Source organism: Balaenoptera ricei, chromosome 8 (assembly GCF_028023285.1).
Source record: "Balaenoptera ricei isolate mBalRic1 chromosome 8, mBalRic1.hap2, whole genome shotgun sequence".
NCBI classification, from domain to species: Eukaryota; Metazoa; Chordata; class Mammalia; order Artiodactyla; family Balaenopteridae; genus Balaenoptera; species Balaenoptera ricei.
Genome location: NC_082646.1, coordinates 58,204,498 through 58,226,554, shown reverse-complemented (window position 1 = coordinate 58,226,554; position 22,057 = coordinate 58,204,498). Strand labels below are relative to the sequence as shown.

Here is a 22,057-nt window from a genome sequence, read left to right as displayed (position 1 = left end):
TGCTTTCTCCTTCCTCCGGTTTCTCTCCTTCCAATCACCCTGTCCCTTCTGTGCTCCCTTGGCCTCTGCCATCACTCATGCTTGTACAGCTGGGCCCAGGACCCTGGAGGCCAAGGCTTAGTCCCCCTTGAAGGGTTGGGAAGGGCACGATCTGGGAAGACCCAGACAGGAGTTGCTTTTTCTTTTTTAAAAAAAATTTATTTTTAATTGAAGTTTAGTTGATGTACAGTATGAGTGTCAGCTGTACAACACAGTGATTCACAATTTTTAAAGGTGGTATTCCACTTATAATTATTATAAAATATTGGCTATATTCCCTGTGTTGTGCAGTATATCCTTGTAGTTTATTTATTTTATACATAGTAGGTTTTATACTTCTTCCTTTTCTTAAGCATGGTGCCCAGCTCTGGGGAAGCCCCCCCTCAGAAGGAGGGTGTCTTGCATGGGAGGGGGCTCCGTCTAGCTGCAGGCACGGCCACGGGGATGTGAGAGGCCCTGGGAGAGGCCCTGCCAGAGCCAAGCAAGTGCTCCCCGCCACCCCTTCCCCCAGGCCTTCGAGGTGGAGTCCAGCACTAAGGCCAGGGACTTCTGCCAGAACATCGCCACCCGGCTGCTCCTCAAGTCCTCCGAGGGATTCAGCCTCTTTGTCAAAATTGCAGATAAGGTGGGTTGTGGGGGGGGGGGGGTCACTGATTGCTTATCTGCCTGCTCTTGGTCTGTCTCATGGGAAATTTGCTGGCGCCCTGGGAGCTCACGGGGCAGCGGGGCTGGGGACAGAGAGAGAAGGAGGGACGGGGAGAGGAAGAGGCGCTCTTGCGCACGGCATCCGATCGTGCCCATCTCTTTCTTACGTCCCTGCAATGGCCCCCTTACATGCAGCAGCTGTACCTAAATCTGTCTCCTCTGAGGCGCTGCACAGCCTGGCCACAGACCTCTTGGGAGCGCTCTGTGCTCTGGACACACTAGGCTCCTCACCCTGCCCCAGTACACGTGTACTTTCCGGAGCTGATTTGACTGGTCCCTCAGCTGCCAGGCTGAGGCCAATTCACCTCTGAAAAAGCCCCTGAAGGGAGGATGACTATCCCCACCTACTAGACCACAAAACCTAGACTCAGAAGTGTTAAGTGACTTATCTCGGGTCCCACAGCAGGGACTCAGATCCAGGTAGGTCTGACTCTGAAGCACAGGCCCCTGCCTTCACCCCACATTGCCCCCCCCCCGCCCCATTTATGTCCATGGGAGTCACAGGCCCAGCTTGAAAGCCCCTTCCCATGGGGGCCTCCCTGACCCTTGCAGGCAGGCCAGGTGCTCCCCTGTCGCTCACCACCAGCGCCCGGTGCATCCATGCCCGTCTCCTCACTTCATGTCTGTCCCTGTGCCAGACACTGTGACCCAGAGGTGATCTCAGTGAGGTCCTGGACCCAGGGGGGCTTAGAGCCTGTGGGAGGCACAGGACACGGATACCAGAGAATGTCCAAAGTAGGGCCTGGGCCCCTTTCTCGGCCTTCTTTCCAGGGTCCTAGGGCAGCAATCAATCAGTGACTCTTTGCTGAATGACTGAAGGGAGTCACTGTCACTGGACAGACACACTGAACAGGCACAGTCGGGGCAAGACGGGGTTGATACACGGACACCCGCTCCGGCTGCGAGTTCTTCTGGAGAAGGGGCTGCCGGGGAGGCCTTGGGTGGGAAGGTCAGAAAACTCAGTATTGCTCAAATTAAAATGAGTGGACTAGAATGGCCATGTCCCTAGGTCATCAGCGTCCCTGAGAATGACTTCTTCTTCGACTTTGTACGACACCTGACGGACTGGATAAAGAAAGCACGGCCCGTCAAGGATGGTAATGTGAGGCTGAGTCCTGGGATCATCTGAGGCCTGGGGCCGGCAGGTCCTGGCTCGGGGCCATACCTGAGGCCCACCTGGGTGGGACCCGAGCTAGGCCTTCCTCCGGGGCTGGTGCTGGGCTGGACACCCTTCTGTGCTGGGATCTTCTGGGTGACCGATTGCCCTCTACCACAGGAATCGTGCCCTCGCTCACCTACCAGGTGTTCTTCATGAAGAAGCTGTGGACCACCACGGTGCCAGGGAAGGACCCCATGGCCGATTCCATCTTCCACTATTACCAGGTGAGCTGCCCAGAGCCCCTCTGCCACGGCTGCCTGCTGTCCTTGCCAGGGGCAGGGCAACAGCATGGACCGGAAGCCATGCCTGCCGGGGTCTCCGGAGGCGGCCCGACCTCAGATCCTTCTCCTTCCCAACCCTCCAGCCCTCGGGCTGAGCTCTCAGGCCCTTCCCCTGGTGAGGGGCTATGCTCTGAATTTGGGATTCTGCTGGTACACCTGGGTCTGTAAACGTTTTCCAGCAAAGGCATGCACCTGCGGGAAGCCAGCAGGGTGGTTCACAGGCTGAGCCTCTATTATGTGTCTGGCAGTTTGTACTCATTCTGTCCTCCCAACAAACCCCAAGAAGGAGGCATGTTGTTCCCATTTTACAGAGAAACACTCAGAGAGATCAAGTGATGTAATTAGGATCACAGGGCTGATGGAACTGGGGTTTGATTCCAGGTCTTCATGACTGCAGACTCAGTGGTCTCTTCTGAGGTGGCCGTTTACCGTTCTGTGGGACAGACAGACCAGGATGCTGGGAGGGGCGCCAGTGGTGGGGAAGGCGGCTGCCCTGGTAGAGAGAACCCTGGCCTGGGAGCCAGAAGGGCCGCCTTCCTTCAAACCCGGGATCTTCCTCTCCCCTTTCCCCTTTGCCCCATGTTGCCCGTTTAGCAGGTGGCACCGTTAACTACCAGCTCCCCCAAGGCAGAAACCTGAGTCAGCGTGGACCTCTCCCATGTCCCAAATCACTCACCTGATGACTTTACATCCTGAATCTCTCGAAAATGCATTCACGTCTCTCCATCACCACCTCCACCAACTTGGGTCGGTCCACCATCTTCTCTCATCTGGAAGAAGCCCATAACCTTCTCTCTGATCTCCTCCATCTGTCTTCAATCCATTCTCCACAGGGTGGTGGTCACCATGATCCTCCCATTGCCTTGTACCAACACTCCTTTGCTCAGCTCACGCCAGCTGCATTTTCTCAGATCCTCAGATGTGCCTTCGTTATGTCTCTCTTCTGGAATGCTCCTCCCTTGGTTCTTTCTCTCAGCTACTGAGTTTTTAGATGTCAATTCAATCATCTTATCTTAAGGGAAGTCTTCCCTGCCTCCCAGACTAGATTGGGTCACCTTGCTATATTCTCTCATAGTACTGAGAACAATTCCTTCAAAGATTGTAATTACACATTGGTTTGATGAATAATGTCTGTCCTTGACTACAAGTTCCATGAGAGTAGGGAGGGTATATGTTGTTGCTTAAAGGGCCTGACCCATAGTAGATGCTTAATATTTGTTGGCTTGATGGATGGGTTCATAGGTGAATTGGTGACTCACTAGATGGTTGGGTGGAAGGATGAATGGTGAATGAATGTATGAGTGGATATTGGTACATGGATGGATGGACAAATGGGGGAATTAATGGGAATTTGATGTGGGTAGGTACACCCTTATGGGTGGGCAGGTGGGTGGGTGGATGGGGAGATAATGTGGGCGGGTGGATAGCTGGAGGGATAGATGGATGGGTGAGTAGATGAAAAGGTGGGTGGATAGTTTCTGATCTGCAGTGTATCCTCAGGCCATCCTTGGTTTCCCTACTCTTCAGATAGTGGATAAGACAGATGTAAGGTTCCAGGAGCCTGTGGGCAGTGCTGGCCCTTCTTTAGAGGCGTCATCTTTGCTTTCAGTCAGCTCCTCATCCTCAGCTACTCTGGTTCTGGGTCTGGAAGATCAAGGTGGGGATGGGGCTGGTGCTGCTGATGAAATCAGTGGGTCTCAAGGGAACACAGCAGGAAGAGGCCAGCCTGAGAGGCTCTTCCCAAGGAAGGACAGGCCTGGGGGGTTAGGGTTATGGAACAGTCACTCACCCCAGCTGGTCCCTCTGAGTTTCTTCATCATCTCTGAAATGGGGCTGTTCACCTCACTGGACTGTTATGGGGGAAAATGAGATGATCTTCACACCTGGCTCTGCTTTAAATCTGTAAAGCACTGAATCTGTGTGGCATAATGCTGTTTCCCTGTACTGTGCCTTCCCCCCTTGGGGAGCAGTGTCAGCTGAGGTTGGGGAAGCAGGTGGGCCCAATGTGGGGTAAAGCAGTAGACCCGGCCTCGCGGGGGGTGGGGGTGGGGGGTGCTTAAGGGAAGGAGCCCGCTTCCTCCAGGTGCCTCCACTGCCTGTGACCTGCTCTGTCTCTGGCAGGAGTTGCCCAAGTATCTCCGAGGCTACCACAAGTGCACGCGGGAGGAAGTGCTGCAGCTGGGGGCACTCATCTACAGGGCCAAGTTTGAGGAGGACAAGTCCTACTTCCCCAGCATCCCCAAGCTTCTACGGGAGCTGGTGCCCCAGGACCTCATCCGGCAGATCTCACCTGACGACTGGAAGCGGGTGACCATGGGGGAGACAGTGGGAATTGGGGCCCCCTGAATGGTTCTCTGGGTACCCCAGGGTCAAGGGGGCAGGTGCTGGACAGCAGCCCAGGGAAGTATCTCTTGTGGTCCCTGTAAATTCAGCCGGCCACTTGGCAGTAATTTGCCCTGTCCTGGTTACCATGGTGACTGGATTTTGATACTGTTTGGCCTGCTTGCTTTGGGGAGGGAAGGGCTGTCAGGAGTCCATTAACTGGTATAAGTGGGGAGGCTTCATAGCCTCCAGGACCCCCGTCCTATACCTGGCCCTCCAGGGCCCATGACAGCTGCCGACAGTGCAGATGGGGCAGGAGCGGCAGGGGAGGGGACTCTGACCCCCCCCCCCTCCGCCTCCCCCTACAGTCCATCGTCGCCTATTTCAACAAGCACGCAGGGAAGTCCAAGGAGGAGGCCAAGCTGGCCTTCCTGAAGCTCATCTTCAAGTGGCCCACCTTCGGCTCAGCCTTCTTCGAGGTGAAGGTATGCTGTGGGTGGGTGCTTCTCAGAGAGGACGAGGGGGAACCAGATGGCACAGAGACTCCTCCCCATGACTTCGGGAAACTGCAGTGGTCTCTGCCACCTGCCTGGCAAGGAAATGGCCCTCAGCTTTGTCCCAGCTAGGTGTCTCAGCTAAGTACTGGGCCCTGGGCTTAGTCCTGGCACACTGAGGGGCCATTATCTCAGCCTGGCAGGGGAGGCAGATGTGTACAAAGGCCAGAGTAATGCAGGATGACCTGCACCGTGACAGTGGGGTGGCAGAGCCTGGGAGGCCCAACCAGACTGCGAAGGCTGAGGAGGCTTCCTGGAGGAGGCAACGTTGAGCTTTCCAGGGAGACCCTGAGGGGAGGGTTCCTGGCAGACAGCCTGGCACGAGCAAAGACCCAGAGGCGCGAGAGCTCAGGCCTGGGCAGGAAGTGTGAGTGGGTGAGTGTGGATGGGCGTGGGGTGTGAGGCGAGCAGGCTGCGGTAAGAAGCAGGTTGGTGAGCAGGAGAGGCGGATAGGGTTCCTCCTGCAGGTGGTGCCCAGCCTGGAGGGTTTTGTGCAGGGATGATGGGGCCAGAGCCCACTCTGACTTCAGGGTGGGGATGGATCTGAGGGGCAGGACCAGAGGCAGGAGGATGGTGAAGTGGCTGGGGTGAGGGGATACGTCAGGATGGAGAGGGGGGAATGGCCTTGCTACACACTGGGGGGGGGGGCCCTTTGAGAAGCCTGGCTGTGCAACGAAGAGAGAGGTAGGTAGGTACACCTGGAGGCAGGTGTAGGGTTCAAGGAGGCTTTTTAAAGATGAGAGGCTTTAGGGCTGAGAGAGAGCAATAGCAGGGACTCCTAGAGAAGCAGGACAGAAGGGCTGAAACTGCTGCTGGGCTGGTTGGGGACCCATGAAGGGATTTGGGGTAGCTCTGAGGGCCCAGCAGAGGTACTGATAGAAACCATGAGGTCGTGGCAGGACCACGAGCACCACTGCGCCCCTGGTATCAAGCAGGCAGCAGGAGAGCGAGACTTAAGCCCAGCTGGGGGCGGCTTCACTCCTGCCCCAAATGTTTGTTTATAATATTTCCTGCTCTGGGTTCCCCACCTGATGTCTCTGGCTTTTTTTTTTTTTTTAAAACTAGCAAACTACAGAGCCAAACTTTCCTGAGATTCTCCTAATTGCCATCAACAAGTATGGGGTCAGCCTCATTGATCCCAGAACCAAGGTGAGCAGTGACAGGGAAGAGCAGGCGGGGGTGGGCTTCTCTGTTTGCACTTCTAACAAAGGCCCCCCAGACTCAAACCCCAAGAGACCCTATCGGCCACCACCATCCTCGCTTCATCCACCCACCTGGCCACACATCTTGAGAGGCTGACCGTGTTTGCTGTGTCTACTTCCTTGCCTCTCATCTCTCCATCAAAACTGCTCTCTGAGTTACTAACAAAGCCCTCGGTACTAAATCCAATCACTCTTTAGTGCTTGGCCTTTCAGCGTCATTGGATACTACCAACCACTTCCTCCTTCCAGAATGCTCTCTGTCCACATTGGTCAGGGTGGGAGGCTCTAGTGGGGTAACTGCTGCTCAGGTTTGTGGGCCTGAGCAGTTCCTACCAAGGGGGCCAGGAGACAAGTCCTACCACTGACACAGGAGGGTACAACTGGGGCTGTTGGAGAAGGGGGCAATGCCCACCATCTTCCCCTTGGCTCCATGTGCCCACTTTCCTGGTTTTCCTCATATCTCCCTTGGTCTCCCTCTCAGGCACTTCCCTGGGCTTCTTCTCTACCCAGCCCACACACTGTGTTCCCCAAGTCTGTGTCTGTCGTCTTGTCTCCCCGCTCCAACTCTGCTGGACCATCTCATCTGGGACCACAGTTTCAGTTCCTTCAGGCTCTCAGATTTCCAGTTCCGGGCCCCATACACCTGACGGCCTCCCGGGCTTCCTTGGTTGTCCCACCAGCTGGCCCCACCCAAGGCCTGGAGGGGGAAGGCATCTGCTTCCCACAGCAGCTCCACGGCACAGCTGGACTCTACTCTTTGCTCCTTTTCTCGTCTGAGAGCCTGAGGTTCCTTCCTGTGGGTGGTGTCTGTGGGCTGGAGCTGAGGAGAGTGAGGCCAGACAGTCCAGGCCGTGCAGCTTCAGACTCTCTGCTCCCCTAGGACATCCTGACCACTCACCCGTTCACCAAGATCTCCAACTGGAGCAGCGGCAACACCTACTTCCACATCACCATCGGGAACCTGGTGCGCGGGAGCAAACTCCTCTGTGAGACGTCACTGGTGAGAGCTCTTCCTTCCAGGCCTGGCGGGCTCACCTGCAGCTTCAATTGAGGGACCCACAAATTAGCACCTTAATGTGAGGTCGCAACAGCTTAGAGCCCTAGATGTCTGGCTGGATGAATCCAACCCTTCAGCTGTGTGGCTGGGGAGACTTAAGTCCAGAGGGTGGGCAGGGTCTGCCTTTGTCTGGGCTTCTGTCCACTGCAGTCTCCTGGGAGCTGTGTTCTGGGTCTGAGTGGGCGGCCGTGTCCTACTCTGTGCTCTGTTTATCTATCTTCTTGCTGCTGTTTCCAGGGCTACAAGATGGATGACCTCCTGACTTCCTATATTAGCCAGATGCTCACGGCCATGAGCAAACAGCGGGGCTCCAGGAGTGGCAAGTGAACAGCGGGGAGGTGGTGCTGGCTCTGTGCCTGCTCTCCAGGCAGCAGCTGGCTCAGGACCATCAGCTACCTCTGCCGCCGGGGGAAGACCTCTGCCATCGAGGCAGGGAGGCTGGGCCGGCTGGCCACCACTGACCGTACCATCGTGGCCTCTGACCCTCCTTCCGGTGCAGCGGCCTCGCCGGGATGCAGAACTCCCCTCCATCCACCCCTGAAGCACCCGGTTGGTTCTACTCCTGGCTTGCTGTGGCCTTCCCAGTTGTAAAACCCTGTGCTCCTTGGATGCCGTTCTTATCTCAGACTAGCCCTACTATGTGACCTCTTTTGACTTTCTGTGCACCACCAGGAAAGGTAACCAAGAGGAGTACCTAGTTCTTCATGCTGGGAACAACCAAACCAAGACTGTTCTGAAGCCTAAGGGACTGGCTTAATTCCCCTAAGTCCAGGAGCCTCAGCTGGGGTGAGGGAGACGGACCACTTTTATATATTACAGTGTGAGTGAGTGCTGAGCCCCTGCTCGAGGCTCCCCTGATCACCTCAGGCATAAAGCATGTGTTCCATCTTCTGGCCCTGTAGTGTCTTTGCTGGGGGAGGGGCAGGGTGTGGGGCTAGGACAGGGCCCTTTGGGGGAGTGGCCTATAGAACTGTCTCCTTGGTCTGTGCGTGCAGGGTCAAGCTGGTCTGGGGGTTGGTTGGGGGTGCTTAAAGGACTGGCTGGGCCTGGGGCAGGCTGAGGGGATGCTGCCCTGGGAGGCGGTGACCTAAGTGTGGATGGGCTGGAGATCCAGAGGGGGGACCAGCTTCTGGGCCTTACCTAGGGCCAGTGGATCAAGAGTGGCCCTTGCATCCTGCCAGAAACATCTCCTTGGCTCATCAAGAAACCTCCAAGAACCTCAGGAACCATTCTGCCTTGGGATGAATCCTTACGTCCAGTGGGTGCCTGTAAAATATTACTTTGTGACCAGGATGGAACATACAAGTTTGGACATGACCTGGGCAGGTCCGGGGGTGGGGGATTCAGACAGGGAAGGTGTGATCTGGGGGTGGGCATCCTTCTGGGCTGTGGCTGGGACGAGCGCCTAGGGAAATGTCAGGGGAGATGTTGGCATGTTTGTGATCTGTCCTCAAGGCCCCCCTGGTACTTCAGCACAGCCAGCCCAGCTCCACTTGCCCTCACACACTCAAGGGTCTGGGGTCACCTGCAGGTAGGTGACAAACCACTCCACAGGGAGTGCTATTCCTGTTCTCTCCAGATGCCTGTGCAGGAGGTGGAGGGGCTGGCTGGTGAAATGGAGGCCCCAAACCAGACAGCCCTGCTTTCTGGGATGACAACGCTGCCACCTGAGGCAGCCCTGCCCCACCAATGTTCACATGACTCCACAGTCAGCCCGGGATAAATCTGAGCCACAAGGAAGGTGCTGTGGTGTCTGCCCCTACACACCACCATATACAGGGGAATACGAGCCCTGGAGGAGTGCGAATACCTGATGGGCCCACAGTGGAACACAACTTGCTGCTTCTAACGCTGGGCTCCCAGACAGGTATTCTCAGCTCTAGTTTCCCTTCAAGACCAAATGCCTTTGGGTGGACATGGGATTATGCCCATCACCCCATTGGGGAATCAGCCAATGACAAGCTATTAGGAAGCACCCACTGCACACTGTACGACAGGATGTGCGTGTGGGATGAGATCTTTACCCCCGACTCGTGCCATTCCACCTCTCCTTCTCTGACTCACTTTGGCACTCATCCCCTAGTCTTTGTCAGCCTGAGTGACCACAGAGGGTCTAAAGATTGCATCACTTACCTTCCGAGTTCCTGAGAGGTTGCCGTTATTTACATGCTGATGTTCACCACAGCCACTCCTTTAGTGGGGAATGTTATGAAGGTTACGATGAGACAAATCCTGTGACACCCAGAGAGCAACCAGTTCCAGCTCCAAGACCAAAACTTTTTTCCCTTTGCTCATGCCCTTGAGATGAAGGCTAGACCAAAATGGTTTTCCTGAGAGCCTCCGGGATCTGCTGCACTCCTTTCTTGACCCCTCTCTACCATCAGGTCACCCTGGGGCACAGAGAGGAAGAAGAAGAAGGGGGCAAGTTGTGGCTAATTCTTCTCTGAAGACAGCCCAAAGGAGGAGAAGGACATGCTGGATGTGGTGGAAACCATCATAAAAGAGGATTATTGGGAGGATTCAATAGTAGGGGTGCTTTTCAGGTTCTGTTTCAGGAGGAGGGTCCTCCACAGAGGGAACTGTTGGTTCATCTGCCTCCAAGGTAGGCAATACACTTTGGAGGGTGGCCTCTCTGCTGGCCTCTGAGGTGGGTGCCTGGGTGGGTTCAAAGGCCGGCTCGGTGGGCACCGGCTGTCTAACAGCATCCTAGGGCGGTATCGTTGGTTTGGTGGTTTCCTCAACAGGCTCTGGTATGATGGCTTTAGAGCCTGAGCGTTCCCTTTCGCTCTTGGTTAAAGTCCAGGGCTTTCCGTAACTTTCAATGCTTCGTCTCGGAGGCTTGCCCTTGGAGTTTCTGTGGGATAGAAAAGACAACAACACAGATTCCTCCAAAGTCACTTCTCGAATCTTTGCCAGTCGTATGGTAAAATTCTAGTCATCTTTAAAATGTTAGCCCCTCACTTACCATCTCAGATACTTTCCCCCTAGCTCTCTCCCTATCCAGGCTTTGGGCAGACTTTTCTTTGGTCCTCAATTCATCAAGGTGCTGGAGTTTAAGAGCCTATTGCATAAGGTTCTAACTCACCATGGAAGCCCTCAGAAGGCAGAGATTGACATTTGCTTAAAGTGCATGCATTTCACAACCACTGTTCCCGAAGCAGTTTGAATAGAAACATGAACACATCCTCCATTAGAACGGGAGCTTTTTAGGGACAGAGACTTTGTCTTGCTTGCCACCACATGTACAGTGCTCAAGAGTGTCTGTCACACAATAATTGCTCAAAAAATTGTTTTTTTTCTCTAACTGAATGATAGAAAAAATAGATGATGGAAACTTTTTCTAGTAATGGAGCTAGGAAACTGACTCTTATCAAAGACAAATTTAAAAATGGATAATATACAAAACCAAGAAAACATCTTAAAATTATCTAAGAATTACAATATACTGAGGAACTGTGGAGCAGGAATCTAGAAGAGGGTGAGAATCCAAAGAGGTAAGCCCTAAATTCAGTTATTTTTGCCCTGATTGTAATTTCAATCTTGAAGAAACAGTTGCACACATGAGCTACATTTTTTTGTCAGCTTCACAGGAGGAAGCGGATTTTTATTGCACTTGAATTTGTAGGTCAATTCCATGACAACCAATATCTACCATATTAGGTTTGCAAATTCATGACTGTGTTATGTTGCTCCATTTATCTGGGTCTTTTTTCTCTCACTAAACTTTTGTAGTTTTCAGTGACCAGTCATCTATCTTCTTTGCAGGGGCTTGCAATATTTTCCTAAAATTCCTATTTATGTTTTTATGCTGTTGTAAATGATGCTATTTCAATTTTTAAAGTTTCCAGTTATTCATTGATAATATATAGACATACAGTTGATTTTTTGTATATTGACTTGTATCCTGAGGCATTGCTTAAGTCACCAGTTCTAGTAGGTTAGTAGGTTTGTTATTTGATTCTTCAGAATTTTTTAATGTAAATAATCATATTGCAAATCAGGAGTTTTATTTCTTCCTTTATGCCTGTTATCTATCTTACTAAACTGGCTAGGATCTCCAGTACAACACCAAATAGAAGTGGCAGATATCCTTGCCTTATTTCTGATCTTAGAGGGAAAATACTGTTTCACTATTAAAAATGATATTGGCTGGAGGTTTTTTGTAAATATCTTTCATCAGATTGAGGAAGTTTCTATTTTTAGCTTACTCAGAGCTTTGATCATAAATAGGTATTGAATTTTGTCAAATATGCTTTTTCTACTTTATTTTATTAATATGGTAGATTTGATTAATTTTCAAATGATATATTTATCTTGCACTGCTGGGATAAATCTCACTTGCTCCGGATGTTTTGTCCTTTTTATATACTGATGGATTCAATCTGCTAATATTTTGTTCAGGATTTTAATGTCTAAGTTCATGAATGATACTTATCTGTAAATTTAGTTCTTGTACTGTCTTTGTCAGACATTTTTTATAAGAGATTATTGCTGGCCTCAAAGAATCAGCTAGGAAATGTTCCTTCCTCTGCTTTTTTTTTTTTGAGTTGGTATAAAATTGGTATTATTTCTTAAATATTTGATTAACCAGTGAAACTCATTGGGCCTGGACTTTTCTTTGTGGTGAAGTTTTTGACACAGATTTGAATCTGATGGATAGTGGGTCATTACAAATCTCTATTTCTTCTTCTCTCAGTTCTGATAACTTGTACATTTCCAGGAATTTGTCTACTTCATTTAAATTGTCAAATTTAATGGCCTAAAAATGTTTATAATTTTCATTTTTATTTATAGGATGTGGAGAGATAGTCCCTCTTTCATTAATCATTCATCATATTGGCACTCAATCTCTCTCATTCATTTTACTAAGAGTTTATCAATTTTATTAATCTTTCCTAAGAACTAACTTTTCATTTAAAAATTTTTCTCTATTGTTTTATCTTTTCTATTTCATTGCTCCTATCATTCTTATTTCCTTCCTTTTACTTGGAGAAAAAGTTACTTATCTCTTTTAGATTGGTTTAATATTGATTAAGTTTCTACCTTAACAATCTTCTTTCTGACATTTAAAGTTACAAATTTCCCTCTAAGTTCTGCTTTAAGCTGTACCCCACAAATTTTGCTGCTGTATATGCATTATCCTTTACAATTATATTTTCCCATTTCCCTTGTGATTAATGCCTTGATCAATGAAATGTTTAGAAATACATTAATTTTCGGTAGAGGATTATCTAGATATTTTATTGTTTGCTTCTAATTTAATTTCTCTTGTGGTCACAGAACAAACTGTGTGATTTTGGTTTTTTTGAAATTTATCAATGACACAGTTTACATCTTATTTTTGGCATCCCTAACTAATTGTAATTTTAGTCATTTTTTTAATAATAGATTTTTATTGAAGTATAATTGCTTCACAATACTGTTAGTTTCTGTTGTACAACAAAGTGAATCAGCCATATGCATACATATATCCCCATATCCCCCCCTTTTTTTTAACATCTTTATTGGAGTATAATTGCTTTACAGTGGTGTTAGTTTCTGCTTTATAACAAAGTGAATCAGCTCTACATATACATATATCCCCATATCTCCTCCCTCTTGCGTCTCCCTCCCATCCTCCCTATCCCACCCCTCTAGGTGGTCACAAAGCACCGAGCTGATCTCCCTTTCCTATGAAGCTGCTTCCCACTAGCTATCTATTTTACATTTGGTAGTGTATATATGTCCATGCTACTCTCTCACTTCGTCCCAGCTTAACCTTCCCCCTTCCCATGTCCTCAAGTCCATTCTCTACGTCTGCGTCTTTATTCCTGTCCTGCCCTTAGGTTCTTCATAACCTTTTTTTTTTTTTTGGATTCCATATATATGTGTTAACATTCGGTATTTGTTTTTCTCTTTCTGACTTACTTCACTCTGTATGACAGACTCTAGGTCCATCCACCTCACTACAAATAACTCATTTTCGTTTCTTTTTATGGCTGAGTAATATTCCATTGTATATATGTGCCACATCTTCTTTATCCATTCATCAGTTGATGGACACTTAGGATGCTTCCATGTCCTGCCTATTGTAAATAGACCTGCAATGAACATTATGGTACATGACTCTTTTTGAATTATGGTTTTCTCAGGGTATATGCCCAGTAGTGAGATTGCTGGGTCATATGGTAGTTCTATTTTTAGTTTTTTAAGGAACCTCCATACTAGGGTTCTCCATAGTGGCTATATCAATTTACATTCCCACCAACAGTGCAAGAGGGTTCCCTTTTCTCCACACCCTCTCCAGCATTTATTGTTTGTAGATTTTTTGATGATGGCCATTCTGACTGGTGTGAGGTGATACCTCATTGTAGTTTTGATTTGCATTTCTCTAACCATTAGTGATGTTGAGCATCCTTTCATATGTTTGTTGGCAATCTGTATATCTTCTTTGGAGAAATGTCTATTTAGGTCTTCTGCCCAGTTTTGGATTGGGTTGTTTGTTTTTTGGATAAACATGAGCTGCTTGTAAATTTTGGAGATTAATCCTTTGTCAGTTGGTTCACTTGCAAATATTTTCTCCCATTCTGAGGGTTGCCTTTTCATCTTCTTTATGGTTTCCTTTGCTGTGCAAAAGCTTTTAAGTTTCATTAGGTCCCATATGTTTATTTTTGTTTTTATTTCCATTTCTCTAGGAGGTGGGTCAAAAAGGATCTTGCTGTGATTTATGTCAGAGAGTGTTCTGCCTAAGTTTTCCTCTAAGAGTTTGATAGTGTCTGGCCTTACATTTAGGTCTTTAATCCATTTTGAGTTTATTTTTGTGTTTGGTGTTAGTGAGTGTTCTAATTTCATACTTTTACATGTAGCTATCCAGTTTTCCCAGCACCACTTATTGAAGAGGCTGTCTTTTCTCCATTGTATATTCTTGCCTCCTTTATCAAATATAAGGTGACCATATTGGTGTGGGTTTATCTCTGGGCTTTCTATCCTTTTCCATTGATCTATATTTCTGTTTTTGTGCCAGTACCATATTGTCTTGATTACCGTAGCTTTGTTGTATAATCTGAAGTCCGGGAGCCTGGCTCCTCCAGCTCCGTTTTTCTTTCTCAAGATTGCTTTGGCTATTCAGGGTGTTTTGTGTTTCCATACAAATTGTGAAATTTTTTGTTCTAGTTCTGTGAAAAATGCCATCGGTAGTTTGATAGGGATTGCACTGAATCACTAGATTGCTTTGGGTAGTATAGTCATTTTCACAATGTTGATTCTTCGCATCCAAGAACATGGTATATCTCTCCATCTGTTTGTATTATCTTTAATTTCTTTCATCAGTGTCTTATAGTTTTCTGCATACAGGTCTTTTGTCTCCTTAGGTAGGTTTGTTCCTAGGTATTTTATTCTTTTTGTTGCAGTGGTAAATGGGAGTGTTTCCTTAATTTCTCTTTCAGATTTTTCATCATTAGTATATAGGAATGCAAGAGATTTCTGTGCATTAATTTTGTATCCTGCTACTTTACCAAAATCATTGATTAGCTCTAGTAATTTTCTGGTAGCATCTTTAGGATTCTCTATGTATAGTATCATGTCATCTGCAAACAGTGACAGCTTTACTTCTTCTTTTCCGATTTGGATTCCTTTTATTTCTTTTTCTTCTCTGATTGCTGTGGCTAAAACTTCCAAAACTATGTTGAATAACAGTGGTGAGAGTGGACAACCTTGTCTTGTTCCTGATCTTAGAGGAAATGGTTTCAGTTTTTCACTATGGAGAACGATGTTGGCTGTGGGTTTGTCATATATGGCCTTATTATGTTGAGGTAAGTTCCCTCTATGCCTATTTTCTGGAGGGCTTTTATCATAAATGGGTGTTGAATTTTGTTGAAAGCTTTTTCTGCATCTATTGAGATGACCATATGGTTTTTCTCCTTCAATTTGTTAATATGGTTTATCACATTGATTGATTTGCGTATACTGAAGAATCCTTGCATTCCTGGAATAAACCCCACTTGATCATGATGTATGATCCTTTTAATGTGCTGTTGGATTCTGTTTGCTAGTATTTTGTTGAGGATTTTCGCATCTATGTTCATCAATGATATTGGCCTGTCGTTTTCTTTCTTTGTGACATCTTTGTCTGGTTTTTCTATCAGGTTGATGGTGGCCTCGTAGAATGAGTTGGGGAGTGTTCTTCCCTCTGTTATATTTTGGAAGAGTTTGAGAAGGAGAGGTGTTAGCTCTTTTCTAAATGTTTGATAGAATTCGCCTGTGAAGCCATCTGGTCCTGGGCTTTTGTGTGTTGGAAGATTTTTAATCACAGTCTCAATTTCAGTGCTTGTGATTGGTCTGTTTATATTTTCTATTTCTTCCTGGTTCAGTCTCAAAAGGTTGTGCTTTTCTAAGAATTTGTCTGTTTCTTCCAGGTTGTCCATTTTATTTGCATAGAGTTGCTTGTAGTAATCTCTCATGATCCTTTGTATTTCTGCAGTGTCAGTTGTTACTTCTCCTTTTACACTTCTAATTCTCTTGATTTGAGTGTTCTCCCTTTTTTTCTTGATGAGTCTGGCTAATGGTTTATCAATTTTGTTTATCTTCTCAAAGAACCAGCTTTTAGTTTTATTGATCTTTGCTATCGTTTCCTTCATTTCTTTTTTACTTATTTCTGATCTGATCTTTATGATTTCTTTCCTTCTGCTAACTTTGGGGTTTTTTTGTTCTTCTTTCTCTAATTGCTTTAGGTGTAAGGTTAGGTTGTTCATTTGAGATGTTTCTTGTTTCTTGAGGTAGGATTGTATTGATATAAACTTCCCTCTTAGAACTGCTTTTGCTGCATCCCATAGGTTTAGGGTCATCGTGTTTTCATTGTCATTTGTTTCTAGGTATTTTTTGACTTCCTCTTTCATTTCTTCACTGATCTCTTGGTTATTTAGTAGTGTATTGTTTAGCCTCCATGTGTTTGTATTTTTTACAGATCTTTTCCTGTAATTGATATCTAGTCTCACAGCGTTGTGGTCGGAAAAGATACTTGATACAATTTCAATTTTCTTAAATTTACCAAGGCTTGATTTGTGACACAAGATATGATCTATCCTGGAGAGTGTTCCATGAGCACTTGAGAAGAAAGTATATTCTGTTCTTTTTGGATGGACTGTCCTAAAAATACCAGTTAAGTCCATCTTGTTTAATGTATCATTTAAAGCTTGTGTTTCCTTATTTATTTTCATTTTCGATGATCTGTCCATTGGTGAAAATGGGGTGTTAAAGTCCCCTACTGTGATTGTGTTACTGTTGATTTCCCCCTTTATGGCTGTCAGCATTTGCCTTATGTATTGAGGTGCTCCTATGTTGGGTGCATAAATATTTACAATTGTTATATCTTCTTCTTGGATTGATCCCTTGATCATTTTGTAGTGTCCTTCTTTGTCTCTTAATTTTAGTCATTTTTATCACTTTGGTTTTTAGTCTTCATACTTGCTTTATAAGTGACCCATCTACTACCTTCATTATATATATACATTTTCCAGTGAGATTTTTACTTTTGTTCACTTACTTATTATCAATTAGTGCCATTCCTTTTTAGCTGAAAGAACTCCCTTTAACATTTCTTGTAGAACTGGTTTAGTGGTGATGAACTCCTCTAGCTTTTGTTTACCTGGGAAACTCTTGATCTCTCCTTCAATTCTGAATGGCAACCTTGCTGGGTAGAGAATTCTTGGTTGGAAGTTTTTTCCTGTCAACACTTTCAATATATCATGCCTATCCCTTCTGGCCTGTAAAGTTTTTGCTAAAAAATCTACTGATAGCCTTATGGGGTTTCCCTTATATGTAACAAGCTGATTTTTGCTTGCTCCTTTTAGGATTCTCTCTTTATCTTTACCTTTACCATTTTAATTGTAATGTGTCTTGGTATGTGTCTTTTTGGGTTCATCTTATTTGGAACTCTGGGCTTCCTGGATCTGGAGGTCTGTTGTCTTCCCCAGATTAGGAAAGTGTTCATCCACTTTCTCTTCATTTAATTTTTCTGGCCCTTTCTCTCTCTCTTCTCCTTCTGGAGGCCCTATAATGTGAATGCCGTTACACTTGATGCTGTCCCAAATGTCCCATATTGTATCTTCCCTTTGTAAACTTCTTTTTTCATTTTGCTGCTCTGTCTTGGTGAGTTCCATTGTTTTGTCTTCCAGCTCACTGATTTATTCTTCTACCTCATCCAGTTTGCTGTTGAACGCTTCTAATGTATTTTTCAGTTCAGTTATAACTACTATTTGGTACTTTCTTATACTTTCTATCTTTCTGTTGAAGTTTGCACCATGTTCATCCATTTTTTTGCCTGAGATGGGTGATCGTATTTATGACCATTAATTTTAACTCTTTATCAGGTAGATTGATCATCTCTGCTTCATTTAGTTCTTTTTCTGAGGTTTTGTCTTGTTTTGATTGGAATATATTTCTCTGTATCCTCATTTTGCCTAATTCTCTGTTTGTGTCTATATATTAGGTAACTCAGTGATCTCCTCCAGATGTTTTATAGCTTGTCATGTGGTCCATTTTGGCAAATATCCCATGTACATTTTAAAATGTATATTCTGCCATTGTTGAGTATAACATTTTCTGTCAGTTAGGTCAAGTTGGCTGAAAGTATTCAGACTTCTATATCCTTTCTGATTTTATTTTTTGTGTGTTTAGTTGTTCTTTCAGGTAATGAGAGAGGAATATTAAAATCTCCAAGTATGATTTTTCTCATTTTTTTAATGTATTTTGAAGCTCTGCTATTAAGTATATACTTTATAGTGCCTTCCTGATATATTGATCATTTTATCATCATGAAATCTTTGTTTCTAGTAATGCTCCATGTTTTGAAGTTTTTCAGATATTATTTCTTATGCTTATTGTTTGCATGGCATATTATTTTCCATCCTTTCAGTTTTAATCTACCTGTGTTTTTGTATTTTAAGTACTTCTTTTGTAGACAGCATATGGTTGTGTCCTGCTTTCTTCTATCCAGTCTGACAATCTCTACTCCTGTTTTGAGAATTTCATTCATTTATGTTTAATGTAATTAATAAAATAGTTGAATTTATGACTACCATGTTTCAACTTGTTTTCTATTTGTTTTGTGTAGTATTTTGCTTCCTTTGTTCTTTTTTTTTCCTGAATCCATCTGCTACAAGAGATATTCTCCTGCTGGCTTTGAAGAAGTAAGATGTCATGCTGTGAGAGAACCATACAGCTAGGACCTGAAAGTAGTCTCTAGGATCTTAGAGCAAAACTCTTCCACGAGTGATTAAGAAAACATGGACAGCTCCATTCTTGCAATTGTAAGGAACTAAATTTTGCCAACAACCAGTGAGCTTGGAAGAGGCCTCTAAGTCTCAGATGAGATTGTAGTCCAGGCCAACACCTTGATGTTAGCCTGGTGAGACTCTATGCAGAGGACCCAGCAAAACCATGCCTGGACCCCTGGCCCACAGAAACTGTAAGCTGATAAATTTGCATTGTTTTGAGCTGCAGGGTTTGTGGTAATTTGTTACACAGCAATTAAAAACTAACTATATGGTAATAGAATATATCCAAAATGAAGCACAAAATTAAATAGGCTAAAAATAAACAGTCTTGGTAACCCATGGGATAATATGAAACCACGTAACATCTATGTAACTGGAATCCCAGAAAGAGACTAGTGGCAGAAAAATATTTGAAACATACAGACTGAAAATTTATACTCTTACTGATCCAAGAAGTTTAGCAAACCCTAAGCAGATAGACACACTCATATACACTAAGGTAAACCATAATCAAATTACTGAGAACCAGTGATAAAAGGAACAATCTTAAAAAGCAGCCAGAGATAAAGGACATATTACAAGTAGAGGAACAATGATAAAAAAAAAATGGAAGACTTTTTTGGAAGCCTTTTCATAAGAAACTACAAGAGACAGAAGACAAATAATCAACTTCTTTAAAGGGCTGAAAAATACATCCTAAAGCTAGAGAGGTGGCAGCAGCAGTACATGCCCATCCCAGAGGTGGTGGTGGTGCAAGATGTGACACTATGCTTAGTGTTGGAGGCTATATTCTCCCAGCCTGACTGGATCTGGGCTGTGGTTCTTGCTTCTTTCCAGTCTTCCTTGTTCCTTCCCTGATTCTAAACTTGGTCCTTCACATTCTAAGTGTCTCTTGGAGGTACTCAACAGTCTTTTTATAAATTTATGTAGATCAGGCAAAACTGGTTTTTGTAAATGGGCAACTGAAAACTCTTAAAAACAGGAAAAATTCTTATTTTGTACTCACCTTATTTTCTTCTCATTTCAACCTGGTGGAAAGTTGGGGTCAAATAAACTTGTGTACTTTTCTAAGGCATTATAGCCACTTCCTTCATTCAGATTTAAACAGTTCTTTAAACTGTCCTTCAAAACTTCTCTCCCATCCATGCTTTTCTCACTATTTCCATACTCTTTTTATTTCTTGGCTAGGTTACTGTTATGGGCTGAATTGTGTACCACACAAATTCATATGTTGAAGTCCTAACAACCAGCACTTCAATATGTGACTAATTTAGGAGATAAGACCTTTAAAGACATGATTTAAATGAGGCCATTAGGGTGAGTTCTGATCCAGTCTGAGCAGAGATGAGAAAATTTGGAGACACAGAGGACACTGGGGGTTTCTGTGTGCACAGAAGAAAGGCTGTGTGAAGGCACAACAAGAAAGTGGCTATCTACAAGCCAAGGCCTCAGAAGAAACCAAACCTGCTGACACATTGATCTTGCACCTCTAGCCTCCAGAACTGTGAGAAAATCAATTTCTGTTGTTTAAGCCACCCAGTCTGTGGTATTTTGTTACGGCAGACCTAGTTTGCTAATACTACTAAAAATCATAAGGTGGCTGGAATACAGCCTTCAGTCTTCTTAACAGCCAGCAGAGTGATCTTTTTAAAATACATATAACTCAGAGTTACTGGAAATCTCTCTATACCTTAAGAAATTTGGGTCAGCTTGGTTAAAACGTTCAGCTTTACAGTAGGAAAGACCATTGCTCTTCAAATTTCTGAACTTATTTTTTCATGGTCCCTGTGGATCCATTCCTGCAACTCTAAGTAATGCATGTGTTCAACCCTCCACCAGCTGGTATAGAACGTCTCATGATCTTCACCACTGTACACAACAAAACTTCATGATTTTGTGATCATACCAACTTAAGGCTCCAAGAGCTATGGGAGGAAACTGTATCTTGTACTGTACAGTCCTCTGCCTCCTAACTGGTTTTCCCTTTGACATTGCACTGGCTTCCCAAACTAGTAACTCACTGTGTGATTATCCCCACAACCTCCTGAATAATAAACTCTAGCTTCCCTTCCCTTACTGGACCTATCTCACTTACTTAGCCCTGAGTTATTCTGCCGAATAATAAGTTATTCTGCTATTCTATCCCTTTACACAGAAGTCTAACCATATTGCTCCCTTGTTTGAAACTCATTTGCCATTTCCTGATTGCTTATATGCAGAGCCTAGACTCTAGTCCAGCATTCCAGGATCTCTGCAATTTTCTCCTTCCACCTTCCAACATACATCACCCACAACTGAAGCCACATAAATCACATTCAGCCTTGACAAGCATGGCAGCTTCTCTGTCCTGGACCTAGATGCCTGGCCCAAAGATGTCAACTGCCATACTTTTGCTTGCTTCCTCACTGCTCTCTGTGGGCCAGAACCTCTGTTCTCTTGGGCCACTCTCCATAGACTGCTTTCAGGTACTTCAGTCTCAGAGTGCCTAGCACAAAGTGGGTACTCAATAACTGTGATGAATGAATATATGAACAAGTGAGGTAATAAACACCCATGTTCAAAATCTTCCAAGGAGTCTGACTGCTTAGAGGATAAAGTCCACAATGAATCCTGTTGTCAAGGGCCCCCCAGAATCTGTGCCCAGGCTACTTTTCCCAACTTCTCACTGGTTCCCACCCCCTGATTTTAGACTCCTTCAACTCTTGTCAGAAACATTAAAGGCAGGCCCTGTATCCTGGAGGCAACGGGTAGGGATGAAGAGATGGGAGTGGGCTAGGCCTCTGACTTTACCTGTGTAACTGGTGATCCTTTGAAGATTTTTTCACTTTGGCTCTCTCTCCACCTGGAAGGAAGCAGACCATCCATGAGCCTCACAGACCTCTTCCAAAAATGACAATTCAGGCAGTGGTCAGAAAAGAACATTATCCATTCAAATTCTACCTTAAGCAGAGGGTTTGTAGTTTCCCCCTTTAAAGGAGAACTCAAATGAGGAAATGATGGGCATGATGAGGTCTAAACAACCATGGTCTCTTCTAGCTAAAATTCTTCTACCAGATGTCCCCTCTCCCACCCTGAACCTTGCAATCTTGAAGCATTTTCCCTCAAGAATTCTCAAATGTCATTTTCTTGGACAGATAAAAAGATTATGGTCTGGAAAGGGGCAGTGATTTTCTCAGGGTCACCCAGCAACTAAGGGAAAAGACAGGACTAAAACCCAGGCTTTCCAGAGTGTGAACTTGCTCTTTACACAGCACCCCGCTGGGTCCCCTGTTGTGGAAGGTGGGAAGATTTGGAGGCACTTGTTCTGAACAACCTTCAACCCCTGTCCTCTCCCAACTGATCCACAATGAATCTGTAGAAACAGGCTTTGATTGAGCTTTAGTGAGAGTCTTTATCCTTAGAATATGGTCTCGTATTGAGGAGGTAGAAGGGGTGTGAGGAGCTGCAGGGAGCATGAAAAGAAATAGGAAGTTCGGATGATAAAAT

General features: G+C 45.5%; 1 protein-coding gene across 1 annotated transcript in view; it reads left to right on the top strand.

Moving 5' to 3' along the window:
* The window catches only part of MYO7A (myosin VIIA), a 105,260-nt gene extending 97,048 nt beyond the window's left edge, over positions 1 to 8,212 (top strand). Inside the window, exons 41-48 of the mRNA XM_059930729.1 lie at positions 551 to 664; positions 1,754 to 1,841; positions 2,021 to 2,127; positions 4,306 to 4,491; positions 4,875 to 4,991; positions 6,126 to 6,209; positions 7,143 to 7,262; positions 7,557 to 8,212. Of these exons, the coding sequence (XP_059786712.1) occupies positions 551 to 664; positions 1,754 to 1,841; positions 2,021 to 2,127; positions 4,306 to 4,491; positions 4,875 to 4,991; positions 6,126 to 6,209; positions 7,143 to 7,262; positions 7,557 to 7,646 (906 nt within the window). The 3' untranslated portion in view covers positions 7,647 to 8,212. The remainder of the gene's footprint in view (positions 1 to 550; positions 665 to 1,753; positions 1,842 to 2,020; positions 2,128 to 4,305; positions 4,492 to 4,874; positions 4,992 to 6,125; positions 6,210 to 7,142; positions 7,263 to 7,556) is intronic.
* Positions 8,213 to 22,057: the final 13,845 nt, after the last annotated feature.